We start from the raw sequence: 24,767 nt of genomic DNA, 5'->3' as shown, positions 1-24,767 counted from the left end.
GATGCCCACGGCGCACGGACCCCACGGCGGGCACACGGACCCCACTGGCACCGAGCCACCCCGGGGAGCCCCTGGGACCCTCCTGAGCCCACCCCAGCCCCGGGAGCCCCCCCGGCCTCTCCCTCGCCCACCCACACGGGCCAGCCCTGCCTGGGGACCCCCCTCCGCGGGGATGGTTCAGCCCCACCGCCCCCCCCGCCTCAGGGAATGGTTCCTCCCCGCCCACCTGGACCCTCGCATCTTTCTCCCCCCGCCCCACCGATGGTACAGCCTCTCCCCCCCGTCCCCCGCCGCAGTGGTACAGCCCAAGCTTCCCCGGCGCTCAGCCTAACTTGCTAGGTGCCGCTGCGGCTTGCGATTGGTCAGCGAGCGGGAGGGGGCGGAACGGAGAGCTGCGATTGGGCGGGACGGCGCGGGAGGCGGGGCCGCGGGCCCGGGGCGGGCAGGGTTGGTTGCGCGGCGCGGCGGCGGGTCGGGCGCTGTGAGGGGAGGCAGGAAAATGGCGCTGACGCAGGGCACGAAGCGCAAAGTCTGCTACTACTACGATGGTGAGGGGCTGCGGGCACCCAGCGGGGCCGCCGGGCCGCGGGGGAGCCGTCCCGGGGCGGGGGGGAGTGAGGGGCTGAGGGGGGCGAGGGGTGAGGGGAGAATGGGGGGGGGGCGGGCGTGAGGGGTCACTGAGGGGGGAATGGGGAGGGGGGAGAGGGGAATGGGGTCCCTGAGGGAGGATGGGGGTGGGATGAGAGGTTGGTGATGGGGGATCATCGGGGTCATGGAGGTGAGGGGGGTTTAAAGGTTGTGGGGATGGATATTGGGGGCGTTGAGAGACAGGGGCGGGCAGGGTGTGGGGATCAGGGGTTGTGTGGGGTTTTTAATGGGGTTTGAGGGGCGTGGGGGCATGGCAGGGATGTGGGGAACAGTGGGGAGGGGAATGGGGGAAGATGGGGGGATGAGGAAATGAGGAGATATGGGGGAAGATCAGGGGATGGGGAAATGAGGAGATGTGGGGGTTTGGGGGAAGATCAGAGGGGTGGGATGGGGAAATGAGGAGATCGGGGGGTTTGGGGGAAGATCAGAGGGGTGGGATGGGGAAATGTAAGGATTTGGGGGAAGATCAGGGGGATGAGATGGGGAAATGGGGAGATCTGGGGGAAGATCAGGGGATGGGGAAATGAGGAGATCTGGAGATTTGGGGGAAGATCAGCAGGATGGGATGGGGAAATGGGGAGATTTGGGAGATTGGGAGAAGATCAGGGGGATGGGGAAATGAGATCTGGGGGTTTAGAGGAGGGGATGGGGAAGTGAGGAGATCTGGGGGTTTGGGGAAGATCAGGAGGGGATCAGGGGGTTTGGGGGAGCATCAGCAGGATGGGATGGGGAAGTGAGCAGATCTGGGGGTTTGGGAGCTGGGAAAGGCAGGGAAGTGTCCGGGCTGCTGAGAGCTGCTGGAGGCCAGGAGCGGCTTTGGGTGCTGAGATGGTGGAGAAGGATTTTGGGGAGGTGCTGGACGGGCTCTGAGCAGGACACGCCACTCCTGCGACAGCCTTTTGGGGTCAGGAGGGGACAAAAAGGATTTGGGAGCCGGGCTGGCACAGGGCTGTGTGCAGGGCCAGGAACACCCCTGAACCCTGGGAGCTCCTGGCCAGGAACACCCCTGAACCCTGAGAGCTCCTGGCCAGGAACATCCCTCAATCCTGGGAGCTCCTGGCCAGGAACACCCCTGAACCCTGGGAACTGCTGGCCAGGAACACCCCTGAACCCTGGGAGCTCCTGGCCAGGAACATCCCTCAATCCTGGGAGCTCCTGGCCAGGAACACCCCTGAACCCTGGGAGCTCCTGGCCAGGAACATCCCTCAATCCTGGGAGCTCCTGGCCAGGAACATCCCTCAATCCTGGGAGCTCCTGGCCAGGAACATCCCTCAACCCTGGGAGCTCCTGGCCAGGAACACCCCTGAACCCTGGGAGCTCCTGGCCAGGAACACCCCTGAACCCTGGGAGCTCCTGGCCAGGAACACCCCTGAACCCTGGGAGCTCCTGGCCAGGAACACCCCTGAACCCTGGGAGCTCCTGGCCAGGAACATCCCTGAACCCTGGGAGCTCCTGGCCAGGAACACCCCTGAACCCTGGGGGTGCAGTGGCTCTTTGGGGCTCAGCAGCAGAAGGAGCAGACCCCAAGCCCTCCCTGGGTGTCGTGTGGGGCTGAGGAGTGCCTCTGCTGCCCCTCTCCCTTCCCCTCTGGCTCTGCACTGGCTCTGTGCTCCCCTGGTGTCTCAGACCTGGTGCAATTCTCTGCTCCAGCACAGTTTGTAGCCTGAAATCAAATGAAAACTTCTTTTCCCCTCTCCAAGGATGTCCCCAGTGCTGGAGGCTTTTCCAAATCCTTTCCTATTTTTCCCCCCTCTAAAAATGTGATTTTTTCCCCCCCTCAGACGGGAGGTTTTCAGCCCTGCTGGGTTATAATTTTTATTCAATTTATATTTTTCTTAATAAATTTATTTAATATTTTAATTTAACTATAAAGGCATTTCATGATAGCTGAAATATGAAATCAGCAGTTGTTTTGTCCGAAATGCTGCTGCCCTGCAGGTCTTTGCTGCACAAGAATTTCACTAATTTGGGTTCCACACTTTGTGGTGAGGTTTTAGTGCCTTTTTTTTATTTTTTTTTTTTTTTGCTGTTCTTTTCCGAGCAGCTTTTGAACATCCACAGCCGAGGGGGGGAAAAAAAAGCTGCTTTTACTGACAGCAAATAAATAATTTGTTCATTTGAGCTTTTGCTTTTCCACTCTGGGAGGTTGAAAGAGCCCAACCTGCTGGTGGGAATTCCCTGAATTTCATGGCATGAAGGAATTGGGGTCCTTCCTTCCACCCTGAAAAAAAATTGGATTTACTGAAAGAAAATCCAGGGGTCCACAGGCCATGGATTGCCAAAGTATCAAAAAATGGAATTATTTGCAGTGGAAAAAAATTGTATTTACTGAAAGAAAATCCAGGGATGCACAGGCTTGTGTTTTCTCTGCAGAGCCTCAAACATCTCTTGCAATTTCTCCAAATCTTGATTTCGAGGTAGTAAAATACATCCCTAAACTGGCAGCGTGGTTACACCAGCGTGGATTGATGAAATTCCAGAAAGTGGAATTATTTTCAGTGGGAAAAAAATGTATTTAACTTTAAAAAAATTGGATTTTCTGAAAGAAAATCCAGGGATGCACAGGCTTGGGATGGGCTGAGCACAGGGAGCAGGAGCTCAGGGCTGGCCCAGGGCATTCCCTGGACAGCTGATGGTGATTTTTAGAAGTTTCACTGGTTCTGGGCTTCTGTTTTCTCTCCTCTGTCTTCTCTCAAACATCTCTTGCAAGTTCTCCAAATCTTGATTTCGAGGTAGTAAAATACATCCCTGAAACTGGCAGGGTGGATTGCCAAAATTCCAGAAAATGGAATTATTTTCAGTGGGAAAAAAATGTATTTAACGTAAAAAAATTGTATTTACTGCAAGAAAATTCCCCCAGAGCTTCACAGACAGGTCAGTTCCAGCCTCAGGCTTGCCTGGGTGTGGGATTTGCACTTCTGGCATCTCCTTTTCCTGCCTGAAAAGAGATCCAGGTCCACAGGAGGAAAAACTGCTTCTGCCGGAGGTGGGGAAACCTTGGCCGTGCCCTCTGAGTCACTGGCCAGACTGGATTGCAGCTCCCCAGCAGGAGCAGCAGCAGCTCGGGCTGCTTTCCCAGGAAAACCAGCCTTGGCGGAGATCCCCCGCAGCCAGAGCTGGGATCTGACAGGGAAATTGCTGTGGAGTTCAGGGAAACGAGTGCCCCTGGGAAAGGAGGGGGGATAAAACCCCAAAACTCAACAATCCAACTTCGTTCCCGCGTGGGGAGGTGATTTCGTTCCCGCGTGGGGTGGTGACTTTGCTCTCCTGGTCCCATAAATGGATTCCTGGGGGTAGCTGGGAAGGCCTGGGAATGCTCTGGGGGATCTGAAGGAATAAAAAGGTTGGAAAGGGGAGTGGAGGCGTGGAAGCAGAGCTGGGTGCTGTTTGCAGAGGGCAGAGGTCCCTGGATCCCATTTCCGTGGGTAAACAGGAGGAGAGCGGGGCTCGGGCAGGGCAGAGGTCCCTGGATCTCGGGCAGGGCAGAGGTCCCTGGATCTCGGGCAGGGCAGAGGTCCCTGGATCTCGGGCTGGGCAGAGGTCCCTGGATCCCATTTCCATGGGTAAACAGGAGGAGAGTGAGGCTCAGGCTGGGCAGAGGTCCCTGGATCTCGGGCAGGGCAGAGGTCCCTGGATCTCGGGCAGGGCAGAGGTCCCTGGATCCCGTTCCCGTGGGTAAACAAGAGAGCAAGGCTTGGGCAGGGCAGAGGTCCCTGGATCTCGGGCAGGGCAGAGGTTCCTGGATCCTGTTTGTGGGTAAACAGGAGGAGAGCGAGGCTCGGGCAGGGCAGAGGTCCCTGGATCTCGGGCTGGGCAGAGGTCCCTGGATCTCGGGCAGGGCAGAGGTCCCTGGATCCCGTTCCCGTGGGTAAACAGGAGAGCGGGGCTCAGGCTGGGCAGAGGTCCCTGGATCTCGGGCAGGACAGAGGTCCCTGGATCTCGGGCAGGGCAGAGGTCCCTGGATCTCGGGCAGGGCAGAGGTCCCTGGATCTCGGGCAGGGCAGAGGTCCCTGGATCTCGGGCAGGGCAGAGGTCCCTGGATCCCGTTCCCGTGGGTAAACAGGAGAGCGAGGCTCGGGCTGGGTGCTCCGGGCTGAGTCACAGTGTGAGCTGGGTTAACTCCTGCTGCTGCCCTCCCTGCACCTGGGGACACCCTGGCACTGCCCCTGAGCTCCTCTGCCCCCAAACCTTCCTCCTCTGCACTGATCCAATTGCAGCTCCTTCCCGAGGGCAGGGACTCCCTGCTCCGGTGGAACGTGTCCCCTCTGGACAGAGTGACAGGGCTGTCCTGAAGGCCACCGCAGCAGTCGGTCTCTTTCTCCGGGCAGCAACAGAACAAGAGGACACGGTCTCCAGCTGCACCAAGGGAGATCCAGGCTGGAATTGAGGAGGAAGTTTTTCACAGAAAGAGTGGGCAAACCCTGGAATCATCTGCCCGGGGAGGTGGTGGAGTCACCATCCCTGGATGTGTTTAAAACCAGCCTGGATGTGGCCCTGGGTGCCATGATCTGGTTGAGGTGTTGGAACGTGGGCTGGACTCAAGGATCTTAAAGGTCTCTTCCATCCTAGGAATTCTGTGCTTGCTGATCAGCTGCTTTCTGCTTCCAGGGGATGTTGGGAATTATTATTATGGCCAAGGACACCCCATGAAACCCCACAGGATCCGCATGACCCACAACCTGCTGCTCAACTACGGGCTCTACAGGAAGATGGAGATCTACGTAAGCTCATTTTGCATCTCATCATTTGTATCTCAGCCTTTAATTGTGCAGCTTTTCCCTGGGAGGAAAGGAATAAACCCCCAGCAGTTCTGTTGGTGTATTTCTGCTTTCTTCTCAGTGGGGAAGTGAGGCTTTATAGAGTGGAAAACTGATTTTTAGCCTTGAAATTCAATTTATTTCCTTGAATTTATTTCCTTGAAATAAATTTATTTCCTTGAATTTATTCCCTTGATTTTTATCCTTGAAATTCAATTTATTTCCTTGATTTTTATCCTTGAAATAAATTTATTTCCTTGAATTTATTTCCTTGATTTTTATCCTTGAAATTAAATCTACTTCCTTGAAATAAATTTTTTTCCTTGAATTTATTTCCTTGAAATAAATTTATTCCCTTGACTTTCTTTCCTTGATCTTTATCCTTGAAATTAAATTTATTTCCTTGAAATAGATTTATTTCCTTGAACTTATTTCCTTGAAATAAATTTATTTCCGTGATTTTTATCCTTGAAATTCAATTTACTTCCTTGAAATAGATTTATTCCCTTAAATTTATTTCCTTGATTTTTATCCTTGAAATTCAATTTACTTCCTTGAATTTATTTCTTGAAATGAATTTATTTCCTTGACTATATTTCCTTGATTTTTATCCTTGAAATTCAATTTTTATCCTTGAAATAGATTTATTTCCTTGAATTTATTTCCTTGAAATACATTTATTCCCTTGACTTTCTTTCCTTGATTTTTATGCTTGAAATAAATTTATTTCCTTGAATTTATTCCCTTGATTTTTATCCTTGAAATTCAGTTTATTTCCTTGAATTTATTTAGTTGACATAAATGTATTCCCTTGACTTTCTTTCCCTGGTTTTCACCCTTGAGATGCAGTTTCCCTCTGCCCGTGCAGCGCTCAGCAGCGGCGCCATTGCTGCCGCTCCCGTTCCTTTGGTGCTTTCCCCGCTCCCGGGGCTCCTGTGGGGCTGGAGGTGGCTCAGGGAGGGCAGGAGCCCCGAGCCACCCTTGCTGTGTTGCTGTCCTTGCAGCGTCCTCACAAGGCCAACGCCGAGGAGATGACCAAGTACCACAGCGACGACTACATCAAATTCCTGAGGTCCATCCGCCCCGACAACATGTCCGAGTACAGCAAGCAGATGCAGAGATGTGAGTGATGGTGGCCTGGCAAGGCCGGCTCCGTGCTTGTGATATTTTATCAAAATCCCATTGCCAGGGTTTCCTTTATTGCAAAACAAGGCGACCCCGTCAGTGAGGGGAGAGAAAAATGACGAGGCAGCTGACTGCACCTTCAGAAGGCTGAGGGACAAGGGAAGCAAACATCCTCACTTTGGGTAGACAATCCCCACGTTCCCTTCTGCTTTGGCACAACACAGGCACTGCAACTGATGAGAGCTGTGGTTCTCTGATGTTCAGAGAATGTGAGCTATATTCCTGGGAAAAGCTGTGCCATGCTGTAGTTATTTTATGAAAATCCCTTTGCTAGGATTTTCTTTATTGCAAAACAAGGCGACCCCGTCATGAGGGGAGAGAAAAATGACGAGGCAGCTGACTCCATCTTCAGAAGGCTGACAAAGTACTTTATTCTATAAATCTGCAGTTGAATCTGCCATGCACTCACAAGCTCAGCTGCCCTCATCCATGACTCTCACTGACTGTGTCGAGATTGCCAGCAGACAGTCTGGACACAGACAACTCTTGGCCTCGGTTGGCCAAGGGGAGCAAACATCCTCACTTTGGGTAAACAATCCCCACGTTCCCTTCTGCTTTGGCACAACACAGGCACAGCAAGTGATGAGAGCTGTGGTTCTGTGCTGTTCAGAGAGCGTGAGTCCCAGCTGTATTCCTGGGAAAAGCTGTGCCTTGCTGTGGTTATGATATTCTATGAAAATCCCTTTGCTAGGATTTTCTTCTCCTGAGGAGCTGAAGGGTTTCAGCTCCAAGTGTGAACAGTTTGTGATCTGCTGCTGTGGGATGCAGCAGGTGCTTTCTGAATTGGTCAGTGTGGGATGTTTCTGCTTGGTGGCCAATCCAGGGGGCAGCAGCTCTCGGACTCTCTGGAGTCACAGAACTTTGTTATTCATTCCTTTCTATTCCTGTCTCACCTTCTGATGAATCTTTCTCTCTGTTCTTTGTAGTACAGTTACAGTGTGGTGTTTTTAATGTAATATATCTCATCATATAATAAACCAGCCTTCTGAAATGGAGTCAAAATCTCCCCCTTCACCAAATCCTAACTGCCCTAAAAACCACCACAATCCAGCTCCACGAGTTTGGGAGAAATTCCGGCTCTTGTCGTTCTCCCAGCTTGGCTTTTTTTGGATTTTTCTGGTGAATATAGAATTTCAAACCAGGTCCCGCTCTCAAGCTGAAGGAGCTGAGGGAAATCCTTTGAGCTGCTTGTGTTTTGGGGTTGGTTTTTTTTTGTTGCTTAAATTCCTTTCCTGCCTTGGAGATGACAGAATTGCTCCATTTCTCACCTGGGTGGATCTTGTGTTCTCATCTTCAACCAGGAGAGTTGGGGCATTTAAAACCAGCAAATTAAAAACCCCAACTTCTCAATTCTGCCCCAAATCTGGAGGATTTTCAGGGCACTGGCAGCATGGAAATCATCAATGCCTGATGATTTTGTAGCTGATGTCTTGTTCCAACCTCTCCAACCCACGGAAAATCTCTTTAATGCTACAAACCCCTGGATTTGGTGTCTCAGCCACTCCAAATGATGTTTTCATGGTAAAATAGATTTCTAACAAGCCCAGACAACCAGTGGGGAGAGCTCAAGCTTCATTTCAGTAACATTTCACTCTTGGAAACCCCCCGAGAGCTGAAGGGGACAGATATTTCTGCACAAGGTTCACGATTAATCCACCCTGAAAGCCTCCCCCAGCCCGTGATGTTCTTTAATCCACCAAATGACAGCCAGCAAAATGGAATTTTTTTACCCAAACTGACCTGTTTACCCCTGGAGCAGCCGCAGCTCAGGAGCACTCAGCTCTCTCTGGTGCTCGGTGTTTTCTGCGCTGCTTTTCTTCCTGGAAAAGGCAAAATGTGACAATTCAACATGCAAAGGACAGAGCTTTTCTTCAGCAGAACCTGCTGCGAGGGGAATGAGCAGGCTCTGATTTCTGCCACACTTGGGCACGGGGAATCAAAGGGCCTGACCTTTCATTTCTGGAATGAGTAACTTTTTAATCGTGGAATTAATTACAGTAAAAATTTATTGAGGCTGAAACTCCAGTTGTGCTGAGAGCCCAAAGCTGTGTGATTAGGAGGTAAAGGAGTGTGCAAAGTGTCAGCCACGCTTTTCCAACAGCAGTTTGTTCAACACTTTGGGCCCCTTTCCAAATCCAAATATTGGTGTAAAATCCTGATTTTATTTCTTTGATTTTAATGAATCTTTTCCATTGCATCACAGCAGTTTGTTTAACACTTCTGGCCACTTTTCAAATCCAAATATTGGTGTAAAATCCTGATTTTATTTTAATTAATCTTTACCATTGCATCCTCTGATCACAGCAGTTTCTTCAACACTTCTGGCCACTTTCATGTAAAATTCTGATTTTATTTCTTTGATTTTAATGAATCTTTTCCATTGCATCACAGCAGTTTGTTCAACACTTTGGGCCCCTTTCCAGATCCAAATATTGGTGTAAAATCCTCCTTTTATTTCTTTTCTTTTAATAACTCTTCCATTCTCTTCCAGTTAACGTTGGGGAGGACTGCCCCGTGTTTGATGGGCTCTTTGAGTTCTGTCAGCTCTCTGCTGGAGGCTCTGTTGGTAAGCTCACAAATCTGTGTATTTTTATTGTGTTTTATATTCTGTCTCTGGGAACCTTTAATTTAATTAATTTAATAATGGAATCCAGATTTCTCCACGCTTTTTGTTGAATCCCTTTCCATTTCTTGCTCACCAATCTGGGTTACCTCACTGAAGCTCTGAGTGGCTTTGTAACTTCAGCAGTGAGTTAAAACAAAAAAGAGTTAAAAAGAGTTAAAACAAAACCACAACAGCACAGCTGAATTTAAAAAAAAACCAAAACCAACCTGAGCTTTAGATTCAAATAAAAGTTGTAAAAGTCTCACTCTGAGCAGGCACAACCTGAAAAGGAAAGACCAGGGTGGCTCAGCTGCTGTTTTTAACAAACCACCAGCTCTGGACAGGAGGCAGAGCAGAAACTGCGAGGTTTGAGAGCTGGAACATTGAGATGGTTTTGTGTTTTCTCAAAGCCAAGCTGTTTGTGAGCACAGCCCCAGAGCTTTGTGGCTGCTGCTGCCACGGTGACACCTCCAGCCCGTGTTTCCTGTGCCAGCAGCACCCCAGCGCTGCCTGCAGCAGCTTTTGGGGCAGCTCTGTGCTCTCTCTGCTCCCAGGGCTGCAGAATTCCAGACTTTTGGGGGCTGGAGCCCCCAAAAACCCCAGGGAGGAGCTGGAGCTTCAGCTCAGGGACATCCGGAGTCAAACCCTGGAGCAGGAACCCCAAAATCCCCAGGGAGGAGCTGGAGCTTCAGCTCAGGGACATCCAGAATCAAACCCTGCAGCAGGAACCCCAAAAAACCCCGGGGGGTTTGTGGAACCCCCCAAAAACCCCAGGGAGGAGCTGGAGCTTCAGCTCAGGGACATCCAGAGTGAAACCCTGCAGCAGGAACCCCCCAAAAACCCCAGGGGGGTTTGTAGAGCCCCCAAAAACCCCAGGGAGGAGCTGGAGCTTCAGCTCATGGACATCCAGAGTCAAACCCTGCAGCAGGAACCCCAAAAACCCTGGGGGGTTTGTGGAACCCCCCAAAAACCCCAAGAAGGAGCTGGAGCTTCAGTTCAGGGACATCCAGAGTGAAACCCTGGAGCAGGAATGCCCCAAAAACCCTGGGGGATTTATGGAGCCCCCCCAAAACCCCCCCGGGGTTTTTTGGGGGTTCCTGCTGCAGGGTTTGACTCTGGATGTCAAAAAAATAGGAAAAAAAAAACCCCAAAAATGGGAAAAAAAACCCCAAAAGTTGATTACAAGAATGCAAACACCAAAAAATCAAAACAATCTTTAGCAAAATCTTAAAAAACCAGGGTGTCATCCCTGCTGCCCTAACCCTGTGGGATTTTTTTGTTTTTGGGGTTTTTTTTTCCCAACTTTTGGGAGTTTTTTCCCATTTTTGGTTTTTTTTTTCCTATTTTTTGGTTTTTTTCCCATTATTTTGGGGTTTTTTCTCATTTTTTGCTTTTTTTTTCCCATTTGTTTGGTTTTTTTCCCATTTTTGGGGGTTTTTTTCCCTTTTTGAGTTTTTTTTTCCATTTGTTTGGTTTTTTTTCCCTTTTCTTTGGTTTTTTTCCCATTTGTTTGGGTTTTTTCCCATTTTTGGGGGTTATTTTCCCATTTGTTTGGTTTTTTTCCCATTTTGGGGGGTTTTCCCCATTTTTTGGTGGTTTTTTCCCCATTTTTTTCATTTTTTTCCCATTTATTTGGTTTTTTCCCTTTTTAAAATTTTTTCCCCATTTGTTTGGGTTTTTTCCCATTTTTTGGGGTTTTTTTTCCCCATTTTTTTCTTTTTTTTTTCCCATTTATTTGTTTTTTTTCCCTTTTTAAATTTTTTTCCCATTTGTTTGTTTGTCTCCCCCAGCCAGCGCCGTGAAGCTGAACAAGCAGCAGACAGACATCGCGGTCAACTGGGCAGGAGGGCTCCACCACGCCAAGAAATCCGAGGCTTCGGGCTTCTGCTACGTCAACGACATCGTGCTGGCCATCCTGGAGCTGCTCAAGTAGGGAGAGCTCCCGCCCTGCTCTGCTCAGTGTGCACATTTCATCTGCTCAATGTTCACATTTCATCTGCTCAGTGTTCACATTTCATCTGCTCGATATTCACATTTGATCTGCTCAATATTCACATTGGATCTGCTCAATATTCACATTTGATCTGCTCAATATTCACATTGGATCTGCTCAGTATTCACATTGGTTCTGCTCTGCTCAATACTCACATTTGCTCTGCCAATATTCACATTGGATCTGCTCAATATTCACATTGGATCTGCTCAATATTCACATTGGATCTGCCCAATATTCACATTTGATCTGCTCTGCTCAATGTTCACATTTGATCTGCTCAATATTCACATTTGCTCTGCCAATATTCACATTAGATCTGCCCAATATTCACATTGGATCTGCTCAATATTCACATTGGATCTGCTCAATATTCACATTTGATCTGCTCGATATTCACATTTGATCTGCTCGATATTCACATTGGATCTGCTCAATATTCACATTTGATCTGCTCAATGTTCACATTTGATCTGCCCAATATTCACATTTGATCTGCTCAATATTCACATTTGATCTGCTCAATATTCACATTGGATCTGCCCAATATTCACATTTGATCTGCTCAATATTCACATTGGATCTGCCCAATATTCACATTTGATCTGCTCAATATTCACATTTGATCTGCTCAATATTCACATTGGATCTGCCCAATATTCACATTTGATCTGCTCAATATTCACATTTGATCTGCTCAATGTTCACATTTGATCTGCTCAATATTCACATTTCATCTGCCCAATATTCACATTTCATCTGCCCAATATTCACATTTCATCTGCTCAATATTCACATTGGTTCTGCTCTGCTCGATATTCACATTGGATCTGCCCAATATTCACATTGGATCTGCTTGATATTCACATTTGATCTGCCCAATATTCACATTGGATCTGCTCAATATTCACATTGGATCTGCTCGATATTCACATTTGATCTGCTCAATGTTCACATTTCATCTGCTCAGTATTCACATTGGTTCTGCTCTGCTCAATACTCACATTTGCTCTGCCAATATTCACATTGGATCTGCTCAATATTCACATTGGATCTGCCCAATATTCACATTTGATCTGCTCTGCCCAATATTCACATTTCATCTGCTCAATATTCACATTGGATCTGCTCAATATTCACATTTGTTCTGCTCTGCTCAATATTCACATTGGATCTGCTCAATATTCACATTTGATCTGCTCAATATTCACATTGGATCTGCTCTGATCAACATTCACATTTCATCTGCTCAATGTTCACATTGGATCTACTCAATATTCACATTTGATCTGCTCAATATTCACATTTGTTCTGCTCTGCTCAATATTCACATTGGATCTGCTCAATATTCACATTTGTTCTGCTCTGCTCAATATTCACATTTTTGGGGGGATTTTCTGCTCTTTGGGCTCTGCTCGCCTTGCTTCCCGAAGGGATTGGGGCAAAAATAAATGCCAAAAGGGATTTTTGGGAGGATAGGATAGGATAGGATGTGATATAATGTAATATAATGTAATATAATATAATATAATATAATATAATATAATATAATATAATATAATATAATATAATATAATATAATATAATATAATATAATATAATATAATGTATATGATATGATGTGATATAATATAGTATAATATAAATATAGCATAGTATAATATAATCTAGTACAATATGTAAAATAATGAGATATAATGTAGTATAATGTAGTATAATGTATTCAGATTTTTTCCTCAGAATGAACAGAATATTCTGATTTTTCCCTCAGAACAAACAGAATATTCTCATTTTTCTCCTCAGAACGAATGGAATATTCTCATTTTTCCCTCAGAATAAACAGAATATTCTCATTTTTCCCTCAGAATAAATGGAATATTCTGATTTTTTCCTCAGAATAGACAGAATATTCTCATTTTTTCCTCAGAACGAACAGAATATTCTGATTTTTCCCTCAGAATCAAAGGAATATTCTGATTTTTTCCCTCAGAATCAATGGAATATTCTGATTTTTCCAGGTACCACCAGCGGGTGCTGTACATCGACATCGACATCCACCACGGGGACGGGGTGGAGGAGGCGTTTTACACCACCGACAGGGTCATGACCGTGTCCTTCCACAAATACGGAGAGTATTTCCCAGGAACTGGGGACCTGAGGGTGAGAGCCCCCAAATTCCCAGGAAATTTGGGGTTTTTCCAGCATTTTGGGGGTTTTTTTCCCAGCTTTTTGGGTTTTTTTCCCAGCTTTTTGGTTTTTTCCAGTTTTTGGGGGGGTTTTCCCAGTTTTTTTGGGTTTTTCCCAGTTTTTTGGGTTTTTCACAGTTTTTTGGGTTTTTTTTCCCCATGTTTTGGGGTTTTTCCCAGCTTTTTAGGTTTTTTCCCAGTTTTTTGGGGTTTTTTTTCCAGCTTTTTCGTTTTTTTCCCAGCTTTTTGGGTTTTTTCCAGTTTTTTGGGGTTTTTTTTCCAGCTTTTTGGGTTTTTCCCAGTTTTTTGGGGTCTTTTCCCAGGTTTTTAAGGGTTCTTTTTTCCAGCTTTATATTAACTATTTTAGTTGGCTGCGAGAGTGATAAAAATGTTAAAATAGATAAGATTCTACTGTAGAATATTTTTATTTTTATTTTAAAGTAGAATTCAGTGACTGAATAGATTCAGTGACTGCTCTGCCCAGCCCAGACCGATGCTGTTCATCTCTGCAGCAAATCATTAATATTTAACAATATTAATTACCCTGGCTTAATGCCTGCACTGGACTGGGTTCCCAGCTTCCAGTTTGGGGCAGGGTTTGGGTTTTTGGGGTTCTGCTCCCTCACCCCACTGGACATAGGGGCAGAGAAAGGAAGTGAGTAGATCACTGCTGTTCATCTCCACAGCAAATCATTAATATTTATCAATATTAATTACTCTGACTTAATCTCTGGATTAGGCTGGGTTCCCAGCTTCCAGTTTGGGGCAGGGTTTGGGTTTTTGGGGTTCTGCTCCCTCACCCCACAGGACATCGGGGCAGGCAAAGGGAGTGAGTAGACTGCTGCCATGCATCTCTGCAGTAAATCATTAATATTTAACGATATTAATTACTCTGGGTTCCAAACTTCCTGTCCTCCCAGTTTGGGGCAGGATTTGGGTTTTTGGGGTTCTGCTCCCTCACCCCACAGGACATCGGGGCAGAGAAAGGGAGTGAATAGATCACTGCTGTTCATCTCTGCAGCAAATCGTTAATATTTATCAATATTAATTACCCTGGCTTAATGCCTGCACTAGACTAGGTTCCCAGCTTCCATTTTGGGGCAGGGTTTGGGTTTTTGGGGTTCTGCTCCTTCACCCCAAGGACATCGGGGCAGGCAAAGGGAATGAGTAGACAACTGCTGTTCATCTCTGCAGCAAATCATTAATATTTATCAATATTAATCACTCTGGCTTAATACCTGGGTTAGACTGGGTTCCCAGCTTCCTGTCCCAGTCTGGGGCAGGGTTTTTGGGGTTTTGCTGAGCTCTGTTCTGCTCCCTCACCCCACAGGACATCGGGGCAGGCAAAGGCAAGTACTACGCTGTCAATTACCCGCTGCGGGACGGCATCGACGACGAGTCCTACGAAGCCATTTTCAAGCCTGTAAGTGAAGCCTCCTGTGCTCAGGGATCCTCTGTGGCTGCCCCTTTGTCCTTGGGGCCATTCTTTGGGGGATTTTATCGGGTTTTTTCCTGGGACAAGGCTCACCAAGGGCTCTGTTCCCCCGAACAATGGGGGCCTGTGCGGGAGCTCCTCGGTGTGAGAGCCCCAGTGTTGGCAGGGCAGCTGTGGGGGCACCGGGGATGGCTTCACGTGCCCTCCTGTCACTGTGCTGCTGTGACAGTGGCCCGTGGGCAGGGGGGACGGGGCCTTTGTTGTTGAGCTTGCAGGGAAGGAGGAAATGAGTGACTCCATGTTCTTAGAAGGCTAATTTATAATTTTATATTGTATGAAAGAATGCTGTGCTAACTACACTAAAGAATAGAGGATACAGACAGAAGGTTTAACAAGAGTAATAATGAAAAATTCAGGAGTGACTCCTCAGAGTCCAACACAGCTGGCTGTGATCAGTCATGAAGTTAAAACAATCCTTGTGAAACCAATCAAACCATGGCCAGTGGGATAAACCATCTCTGAAACCAACCAAACCATGGCCAGTGGGATAAACCATCTCTGAAACCAATCAAACCATGGCCAGTGGGATAAACCATCTCTGAAACCAAACCATGGCCAGTTGGATAAACCATCTCTGAAACCAAACCATGGCCAGTTGGATAAACCATCTCTGAAACCAAACCATGGCCAGTGGGATAAACCATCTCTGAAACCAAACCATGGCCAGTGGGATAAACCATCTCTGAAACCAATCAAACCATGGCCAGTGGGATAAACCATCTCTGAAACCAATCAAACCATGGCCAGTGGGATAAACCATCTCTGAAACCAAACCATGGCCAGTGGGATAAACCATCTCTGAAACCAATCAAACCATGGCCAGTGGGATAAACCATCTCTGAAACCAAACCATGGCCAGTGGGATAAACCATCTCCAGAGCGCGTTCCAAAGCAGCAAACGCAGCAGAAGCAATCAGACAATTCTTGTTTTCCTTTCTCTCTGAGGCTTCTGAGCTCCCCAGGAGAAACCCCTGGGCAAAGGGGATGTTTCAGGGAATGTGACAGTGCCACCTTTGTTGTTCAGGTGATCTCCAAGGTGATGGAGACGTTCCAGCCCAGCGCCGTGGTGCTGCAGTGTGGCTCCGATTCCCTGTCTGGGGACAGGCTGGGCTGCTTCAACCTCACCATCAAAGGTAGGACTGAGCTGCCAGGGCTGAGCAGATCCCATGGAAAGGCTGCCATTTATCCATGAGGAATTGCTGTGCTTTTTAGTTTTATCTGTGTGATTAGTGTTTGATTTGTAGTTCTGTCACTGCCCTCTGCTGTCCTGTCCCTGCCTTTAGGGTGGCACAGGTTTCCCAGTTTGTATCTTAGATTATTTAGTTTAGTTAGTGTTGGTTTTTGTTTGTTACCCAGCTGCTCCCTGCCATGTTTAACCCCCTCCCCTTCCCAGCTGTTAAACCCCTCTTGTCCATCCCTTTCCCCAGAACTTTCTTTACTCCTCCTTCCATGAAATGCCAATCCCTCCCCGAACCTGGACACTTCCCTGGCAGTTTTGCATCCTTCCCAACCCCATTGGTGTTCTGAAGCTGCTCAAAATCCAAACCCCATTGGTGTTCTGAAGCTGCTCCTCCCTTGAAATCCAAACCCCACTGGTGTTCTGAAGCTGCTCAAAATCCAAACCCCATTGGTGTTCTGAAGCTGTTCCTTTAAATCCAAACCCCATTGGTGTTCTGAAGCTGTTCCTCTAAATCCAAACCCCATTGGTGTTCTGAAGCTGCTCAAAATCCAAACCCCATTGGTGTTCTGAAGCTGTTCCTTTAAATCCAAACCCCATTGGTGTTCTGAAGCTGTTCCTCTAAATCCAAACCCCATTGGTGTTCTGAAGCTGTTCCTGAAATCCAAACCCCATTGGTGTTCTGAAGCTGTTCCTCAAAATCCAAACCCCATTGGTGTTCTGAAGCTGTTCCTCTAAATCCAAACCCCATTGGTGTTCTGAAGCTGCTCAAAATCCAAACCCCATTGGTGTTCTGAAGCTGTTCCTCTAAATCCAAACCCCACTGGTGTTCTGAAGCTGCTCAAAATCCAAACCCCATTGGTGTTCTGAAGCTGTTCCTGAAATCCAAAACCCATTGGGGTTCTGAAGCTGCTCCTCCCTTGAAATCCAAACCCCATTGGTGTTCTGAAGCTGCTCAAAATCCAAACCCCACTGGTGTTCTGAAGCTGTTCCTGCAATCCAAACCCCACTGGTGTTCTGAAGCTGCTCAAAATCCAAACCCCATTGGTGTCCTGAACCTGTCCTCCCTTGAAACCCTTCCCTTGTACCATTTCACCCGATCTTTTCTCTGATCAGTTAAAGCTGTCTCCCCCTGATCCCTGCCCAGTCTCCACTGCTGGCTGCCCCCAGCTCTGTCCTGGCGCCCCGAGGGGCAGTTCTGAAGCTCCCCCAGCTCCAGCCCCGCAGCTGCTGCTGCCCTTTTCCCTCCACGCTGTGCCCCCCGCTAGCTGGGACCCTGCAGAGCCCCTCAGGGCGATGTCACTCCCCTGTCACCATCTAGCTGGGACGTGCCACCCGTTTTTTTTTTGCCCTGCAGGCCACGCCAAGTGCGTGGAGTTTGTGAAGAGCTTCAACCTGCCCATGCTGATGCTGGGAGGAGGGGGGTACACCATCCGAAACGTGGCTCGCTGCTGGACCTACGAGACTGCTGTGGCTCTGGACACTGAGATCCCCAATGGTAACCCCCCCCGAGCTCAGGGACGTGTTCTATTTGGGGTTTTTGAGTTAGGTTTAATAAGTTTTTAAAAAGCTGAAGATGGCTCAGCTTCCTTTGGAGGTGTAAAAGAAGCAGGATGGCTTCTGCTGCGGTGTCGGGAGCAGAAATGGTTCGGAAAAGGCAAAATGACAAAGAATAGAAAAATAGAAATATTAGAAAAATAGAAATATTATAAATAGAAAAATAGAAAAAATAATAAAATAGGAAAAAAACCTGAGCCGGGTGCAGCAGGGCTGTGCTTCTGGTAAAACAGCTCACCAAAGCCATCAGCTTTTTTGTTCTCTTCTTTCTCTACTAAATGGCTCAGGCAGAACTTTTTGCCTTGTGTTTAATTAGCTGTCCTTAAGTTTGAAGTGCAGTTCTTCAACTGTCTCCTGTGAGCTGCCTTTTTCACCTAATTGAAGAGAAAAAACTTCTAAACTTCTTTCCTTTCCTGAGAAACAAAAAATAATTCTGGCACTGTGTCCATAAAAACCACATTCCTGCAGGGCGGTGCTGCTGCTGGCACCTCTGCACATCCCTTTTGGCTTCCCGAGTGCTGATAATTGGTGTTAATTACCATTAATTTCCCTTCCAGAGCTTCCCTACAACGACTACTTCGAGTACTTCGGGCCGGACTTCAAGCTGCACATCAGCCCCTCCAACATGACCAACCAGAACACCAACGAGTACCTGGAGAAAATCAAGTGAGCCTCGGGGGTGCCCCCCTTCCTTCCCGGGGGGGGTTGGTGGCCTCGGGTGGCCCCTGGTGACAAAGTGTCCCTCCCCGGCTGGCTCCAGGCAGCGGCTCTTCGAGAACCTGCGCATGCTGCCTCACGCCCCCGGGGTGCAGATGCAGCCGATTCCCGAGGACGCTGTGCAGGAGGACAGCGGGGACGAGGAGGAGGATGATCCCGAGAAACGCATCTCCGGTGGGTGCCGGGAGGAGAATCCCGCTGGGAATCCTCCGGGAAAAGCCCAGAGCCCGGTGGGGGCCGGGAGGGAATCCCGCTGGGAATCCTCCGGGAAAAGCCCAGAGCAGGGTGGGGCCGGGAGGGGAATCCCGCTGGGAATCCTCTGGGAAAAGCCCAGAGCAGGGTGGGGCCGGGAGGGGAATCCCGCTGGGAATCCTCCGGGAAAAGCCCAGAGCCCGGTGGGGGCCGGGAGGGAATCCCGCTGGGAATCCTCCGGGAAAAGCCCAGAGCCCGGTGGGGGCCGGGAGGGAATCCCGCTGGGAATCCTCCGGGAAAAGCCCAGAGCCGGGAGCTCTTCCTTGGGAGGATGAAGGGTTAAAATCCAGCTCTGACTCCAGGACTGAGCCCGAGGGTTTGTGGGGACATCCAGAGGCAAACCTTGGGCTGGAGCTTTGTGGAGACCCCAAAACCCCAGGGAGGGGCTGGAGCTTTGTGGATCCCCCAAAAACCCCAAGGAGGAGCTGGAGCTTTGTGCAGCCCCCCAATACCCCAGGGAGAGGCTGGAGCTTTGTCCAGCCCCAAAAACCCCAGGGAGGAGCTGGAGCTTTGTGGATCCCCCAAAAATCCCAGGGCGGAGCTGGAGCTTTGTGGATCCCCCAGAAACCCCAGGAAGGGTCTGGAGCTTTGTGGAGACCCCCAAAATCCCCGGGAAGGAGCTGGAGCTTTGTGGATCCCCCAAAAACCCCTGGGAGTGGGCTGGACCTTTGTGGATCCCCCCAAAATCCCCGGGAAGGAGCTGGACCTTTGTGGATCCCCCAAAATCCCCAGGGAGGAGCTGAAGCTTTGTGGATCCTCAAAAACCCCAGGGATGGGATGGAGCTTTGTGCAGCCCCCAAAAACCCCGGGAAGGAGCTGGAGCTTTGTGGAACCCCCAAAAATCCCAGGAAGGGTCTGGAGCTTTGTGCAGCCCCCAAAAATCCCGGGAGGGGCTGGAGCTTTGTGGATCCCCCCAAAAACCCTGGGAAGGAGCTGGAGCTTCCCCTCAGGCTGTCCCAAGGTTTTCCCTCCTGTTTTAACCTCTCTGATTTGATTCCATCCCCACCTCCCTGCTGGATTTTCAGGACAGCACCGCAGGATCTCTCCTGCCAGGTGATCTCCAGAATGGGACAAACTTTGATTTTTTTACGGGAGAATTCCAGCAGTTGCTGAGGGCTGGGACAGAACCCTTGGCACAATCCCGCCTGGGATCCCAGCAGTGAAAAACGGGAGTTTTCTCCACCACAAAAAGGGATTTTATCGTGGCCTAACCCTGATTTCTGGGAGCTCCACTCGGAGAGGTAACGCTGGAGCCTCCTGGTGTTGAAAACCCGCTCAGCCTGGCTCTGTGCTCTCCCGTCAGTCCGGAATTCCAACAAGAGGATATCCTGTGATGAGGAGTTCTCTGACTCCGAGGACGAGGGCGAGGGAGGCCGCAAGAACGTCGCCAACTTCAAGAAAGCCAAACGTGTGAAGGCCGAGGAGGAGAAGGAGGAAGAGGAGAAGAAAGGTGAGCAGCGGGGCAGCGCTGGCGCCTCCTGCCTGCGGCCGTTCCTCCGGAGCTGCTCCGGGCCTTTCATTTCATTTGATTTTTGTTTTTCAGATGAGAAAGAAGAGGAAAAAGCAAAAGAGGAAAAAGCAGCGCCAGCAACAGCAGCAGCAGAGCCCAAAGGGTCAGCCTGGCTCCTGGGGGGCTTTGGGGGGTCAGCCTGGCTCCTGCCATGCCCAGGGGGGTTTTGGGGGGTCAGCCTGGCTCCTGGGGGGGTCAGCTTGGCTCCTGGGGGGGTTTGGGGGTTCAGCCAGGCTCCTGGGGGGGTTTGGGGGGTTCAGCCTGGCTCCTGGGGGGGTTTGGGGGCTGAGCCTGGCTCCTGGGGGGGTTTGGGGGGCTGAGCCTGGCTCCTGGGGGGGGTTTGGGGGGTCAGCCTGGCTCCTGGGGGGGGTTTGGGGGGTCAGCCTGGCTCCTGGGGGGGCACTGGGGGTCAGCCTGGCTCCTGCCATGCCCAGGGGGGTTTTGGGGGGTCAGCCTGGCTCCTGGGGGGGTTTGGGGGGGTCAGCCTGGCTCCTGGGGGGGTTTGGGGGGTCAGCCTGGCTCCTGGGGGGGTTTGGGGGTTCAGCCAGGCTCCTGGGGGGGCACTGGGGGTCAGCCTGGCTCCTGGGGGGTTTCAGGGCTCAGCCTGGCTCCTGCCATGCCCAGGGGGCACTGGGGGGCTGATGTGACAATTTGGGTGCCACTTTGGCTGGCTTTGTCACAGGCTCCTCGTTGGAAGAAGTTCGCAGGTGCTGCGAGGGCTGAGAAATCAAACCACAGCCCTTCAGCAATACATTAAAAAATGAAATTAAATTAAAATTTAGCTGAAAATGAACCAGCTAAGCACCTTGTTGTTAGATCCAAACCCAAATTGTTGATTGAACCCAAATCCTTGTGTTTTTTTGCCTCCCCAGGGTGAAGGAAGAGACAAAATCCACCTGAGAGCCGCAGCTGCCTGCCTGCTGTGGGTCCAGCTCCCGGGCTGCCTCCTCGCCCAGGATCTCTATTTTATAGATGTTTTCTGTATATATTTCTATATAATTGTACAAATGACTGGAGAACTGTAAATTATTCCTCGCCGGGGGCAGGCAGGGGAGGATCCAGCTGAGCAGCCCGGCTTTGGTGAGCAGGGAGTTTCACCCTTTGCCTTCCACTGCCCCTCCTTGGTGTGGCCCTAAAAACACAAAAATCACTTCCTGCCCTTCCCTCTCTCCTGAAATAACCTCGGAAAAGAATAATTTAAGTAGAAGTAGTGTCTGCATTTCAGGTTAGGTGGAAAGATGGCCATCGATTTGTGTTTTCCTCCATTTTTTCTCTCTTTTTTTTTTTTTTTTGGTGTTTTTCATGGGAGAATTCCCGAGTGAAGCCTGGGAGAGACTTCTGTGGTCTCCAGTTGGAAAAAAAAAAACAAACAAATGAAAAAAAAAAACAAAATCCTGCCAGCTGGTGCCACTTCTCAGGGTCAGAATTGTGCAGTTCTTGAGCAGAGTTGGCTCCTCCCTGCAGCAAACCTGGGGAAAGAGACGAAGCAGCTGAGAAAAAACCTGAAAAATCCTTTTTTTTCCTGATTTTTTTTAAAGTGAATCAACCCCAGAGCCCGGATCTGGGAAATATAAACTGAAAATCCCCCTCAGGGGTGGTTCAGGAGTCAGGCCTGGAGCTGGCCAGCGTGGCAGCGTTTGCTGCAGCTCCGGGGAGGGAAGGGATGGGATTTTTAATCTGCTTTTTTATGCCCCTCTCTGGGTGGGGAGCAAATCCCTCCCCTTTTGGCTTCATTTTCCTCCCGAAACCCCAGGGATCCCCTCAGAGCCAGCTTTCCCTCACCTGTGTGGAATTCCAAAACGTGGAATTTTGGATAATCCCTAAAAAAAACCAATTTCCCTGATTTTTTTAGCCAAGTTTTCCAGCTGAATTTCCCTCCAAGGCCAGGAAATCCCAATTTTTTTACCCTGCTGCCCTCTGCGGGAACAGCAGGTGGGGCTCTGAGCCTTCCTCAGCTCCTCACCCTCAAACCTTCGTGGCCGAGAGGGGGGGAGAAAAAAAAAAACCCCAATTTTTGAGGGGGAAAAAATTCAGATTTTTAATTTTCTTTTATCCCAGGCAGTTCCCATGGCTGCTCTCCTTTCTCAGGGGGATCCCTCTGGAATTCCAGGGGTTCTGCTCCCTCCCGGGGAGCGCTGCTGAGCTCTCAACTCCGATAATGCTGCTAAAACTTCCCGCAGGTTCTTCTTGCAAAGGGTTTATTTTTTTAACTCCTTATTTTTTTCCCTCCTTTCTCCCTTTTTCCCCCCCTTCACCGTGGAGTTTTTTAGTCTCTTTGGGGTCCGAGTGAGGTTTTCACTCTGATTTTTCAGTGTTTTTACGTGAAGCAAGAGAGAGATCAGTGTAACTTTGTGTCTGGGCAAGGCGGGAGGGACGGGGAGGGGGTGAAAAATCTATTGTGGTTTTTTAAAGATGCGTTTATTTTGAATTTTTCAGAACCTTTGTAATAAAACTGCTCCGTTTCTACGCTTGGTGTGAGCCTGGTCTGCTTTTTGCTTCATTCATTCATTCGTTTGCAGGGCTTTTCTTGGATCTCCTGCAGATCCCAACGATAAATTAGAGGTGAAATTAAGATTTGGGAATTAAAATAAGGCATCAATCCCCTCCTTCTTGGAGAAATGTTGGTTTAATTCCATCCACCAAAACATTTCCTTCATTTATTTATTCAAAACTGCCTCAATCTCTGTCCCCAAATTACCCCAAATAATGTAAATATCAATAAATTGATATTTAAATTATTTGGGGTAAATTATTTGGGGCAAATTATTTGGGGCAAATTATTTGGGGTTTGATTTTTACAAAGCGCCCTTGAGGTTCTCCCTCTGTCTGGAGAAGGGAACTCCAAACCTGATGGGTTTTTGGGGGATTTTTTTATTCCCAAATTCCAGCTGGAATTCCCAAAAAGCCATCCCTGAGCCTGGCTGGTCGTGGGAATAATTTAGGAATAAATCAAGGGAAGGACTGAAGTGAAATGGTTTTATCCAGAGCCCAAGAGGACGAAAATTCTGTAATAAATTAAATTAAATTGATAAGATTAAATCAATAACATTTAAAATTTAAATAAAACATTTTAATAATTAAATTAAATTAAAGTTAATTTAGTGAGGAGCAGCTCCGCTGTGGGGCCGAGAGCTGATCACCCCTGAAATGGCCACAAAACCCCAAATTTCCTCTTTTTGGGTCAAAAAAAAGCAGATTTTTGTTTGTGCTGCAGCAGCCCCATCCTCCCTCCCGCGTTGAATCCTCCCCTTTTGGGTCGAAACCCCGGGATTTCCCTGGGATCTCCGCTGGATTCCCTTTTCCAGCCGCCCTGAAATGGCTGCCAGGCTGCAGCCCTGCCAGCTGCTCCCAGATCCCCTGAAAGTGGGTAAAAATCCCATTTATTTCACCCTCTGCCCAAAGAGATGGATCCATTGGGAGGCAGATCCCTGATTTTGGTTGTCTTCCATAAACCATGGAATTTTTGGGGTATTCCCACCTACCTCCAAGCCTGGATGCTCCCAAATCCCCTCCAAAATTGGGTCAAAACCCCATTTATTTCACCCTTCTGCTCAAAGAAATGAATTCCCTTGGGAGGCAGCTCCCTGATTTTGGTTGCCTTCCATAAACCATGGAATTTCTGGATATTCCCACCTACCTGGAGCTTGGGTGCTCCCAAATTCCCTTCAAAATTGGGTAAAAATCCCATTTATTTCACTCTCTGCTCAAAGAGATGAATCCCCTTGGGAGGCAGATCCCTGATTTTGGTTTCCTTCCATAAACCATGGAATTTTTAGGGTATTCCCACCTACCTCGAGGCTCAGGAAGAGCGCGGATACTCCCAATTTTCCCTCAAAATTGGGTAAAACCCATTTATTTCACCCTTCTGCTCAAAGAGATGGATCCCCTTGGGAAGCAGATCCTTGATTTTGGTTTCCTTGCACAAACCATGGAATTTCTGGATATTCCCACCTGCCTCGAGGTTCAGGAAGAGCCTGGATGCTCCCAAATCCCATCAAAATTGGGTCAAAAACCCATTTATTTCACCCTTCTGCTCAAAGAAATGAATCAATTGGGAAGCAGATCCTTGATTTTGGCTGCCTTGCACAAAACATGGAATTTCTGGATATTCCCACCTACCTCAAAGCTCGGGAAGAGCCCAGATCTCCAAATTTTCCCTCCAAAATTGGGTAAAACCCCATTTATTTCACCCTTCTGCTCAAAGAAATGAATCCCATTGGGAGGCAGATCCCTGATTTTGGTTTCCTTGCACAGAACGTGGAATTTTGGATATTCCCACCTACCTCGAGCCTGGATGCTCCCAAATCCCCTCCAAAATTGGGTCAAATCCCATTTATTTCACCCTTCTGCTCAAAGAGATGGATCCCCTTGGGAAGCAGATCCTTGATTTTGGTTTCCTTGCACAAACCATGGAATTTCTGGATATTCCCACCTACCCTGAGGCTCAGGAAGAGCCTGGATGCTCCCAAATCCCATCAAAATTGGGTAAAAATCCCATTTATTTCACCCTTCTGCTCAAAGAAATGAATCAATTGGGAATCAGATCCCTGATTTTGGTTTCCTCACACAAAACATGGAATTTTGGATATTCCCACCTACCTCAAAGCTCGGGAAGAGCCCAGATCTCCAAATTTTCCCTCCAAAATTGGGCAAAACCCCATTTATTTCACCCTTCTGCTCAAAGA

General features: G+C 48.7%; 1 protein-coding gene across 1 annotated transcript; it reads left to right on the top strand.

The window, feature by feature from the left end:
• The first annotated feature begins 435 nt into the window (after positions 1 to 435).
• Positions 436 to 21,576, top strand: HDAC1 (histone deacetylase 1). Its single transcript, XM_038161034.1, has 14 exons — positions 436 to 548; positions 5,257 to 5,369; positions 6,410 to 6,527; positions 9,082 to 9,156; positions 10,986 to 11,124; positions 13,207 to 13,348; positions 14,705 to 14,797; positions 15,894 to 16,002; positions 17,404 to 17,544; positions 18,161 to 18,269; positions 18,364 to 18,494; positions 19,876 to 20,022; positions 20,116 to 20,185; positions 20,955 to 21,576. Exons 1-14 carry the CDS (start codon positions 500 to 502, stop codon positions 20,980 to 20,982), a joined length of 1,464 nt encoding a protein of 487 aa, XP_038016962.1. The 5' UTR covers positions 436 to 499; the 3' UTR covers positions 20,983 to 21,576.
• The last annotated feature ends 3,191 nt before the right edge of the window (positions 21,577 to 24,767 follow it).

This window comes from Motacilla alba, chromosome 23, assembly GCF_015832195.1.
Source record: "Motacilla alba alba isolate MOTALB_02 chromosome 23, Motacilla_alba_V1.0_pri, whole genome shotgun sequence".
Lineage (NCBI taxonomy): Eukaryota > Metazoa > Chordata > Aves > Passeriformes > Motacillidae > Motacilla > Motacilla alba.
This window is presented reverse-complemented; position numbering and strand designations above follow the sequence as displayed.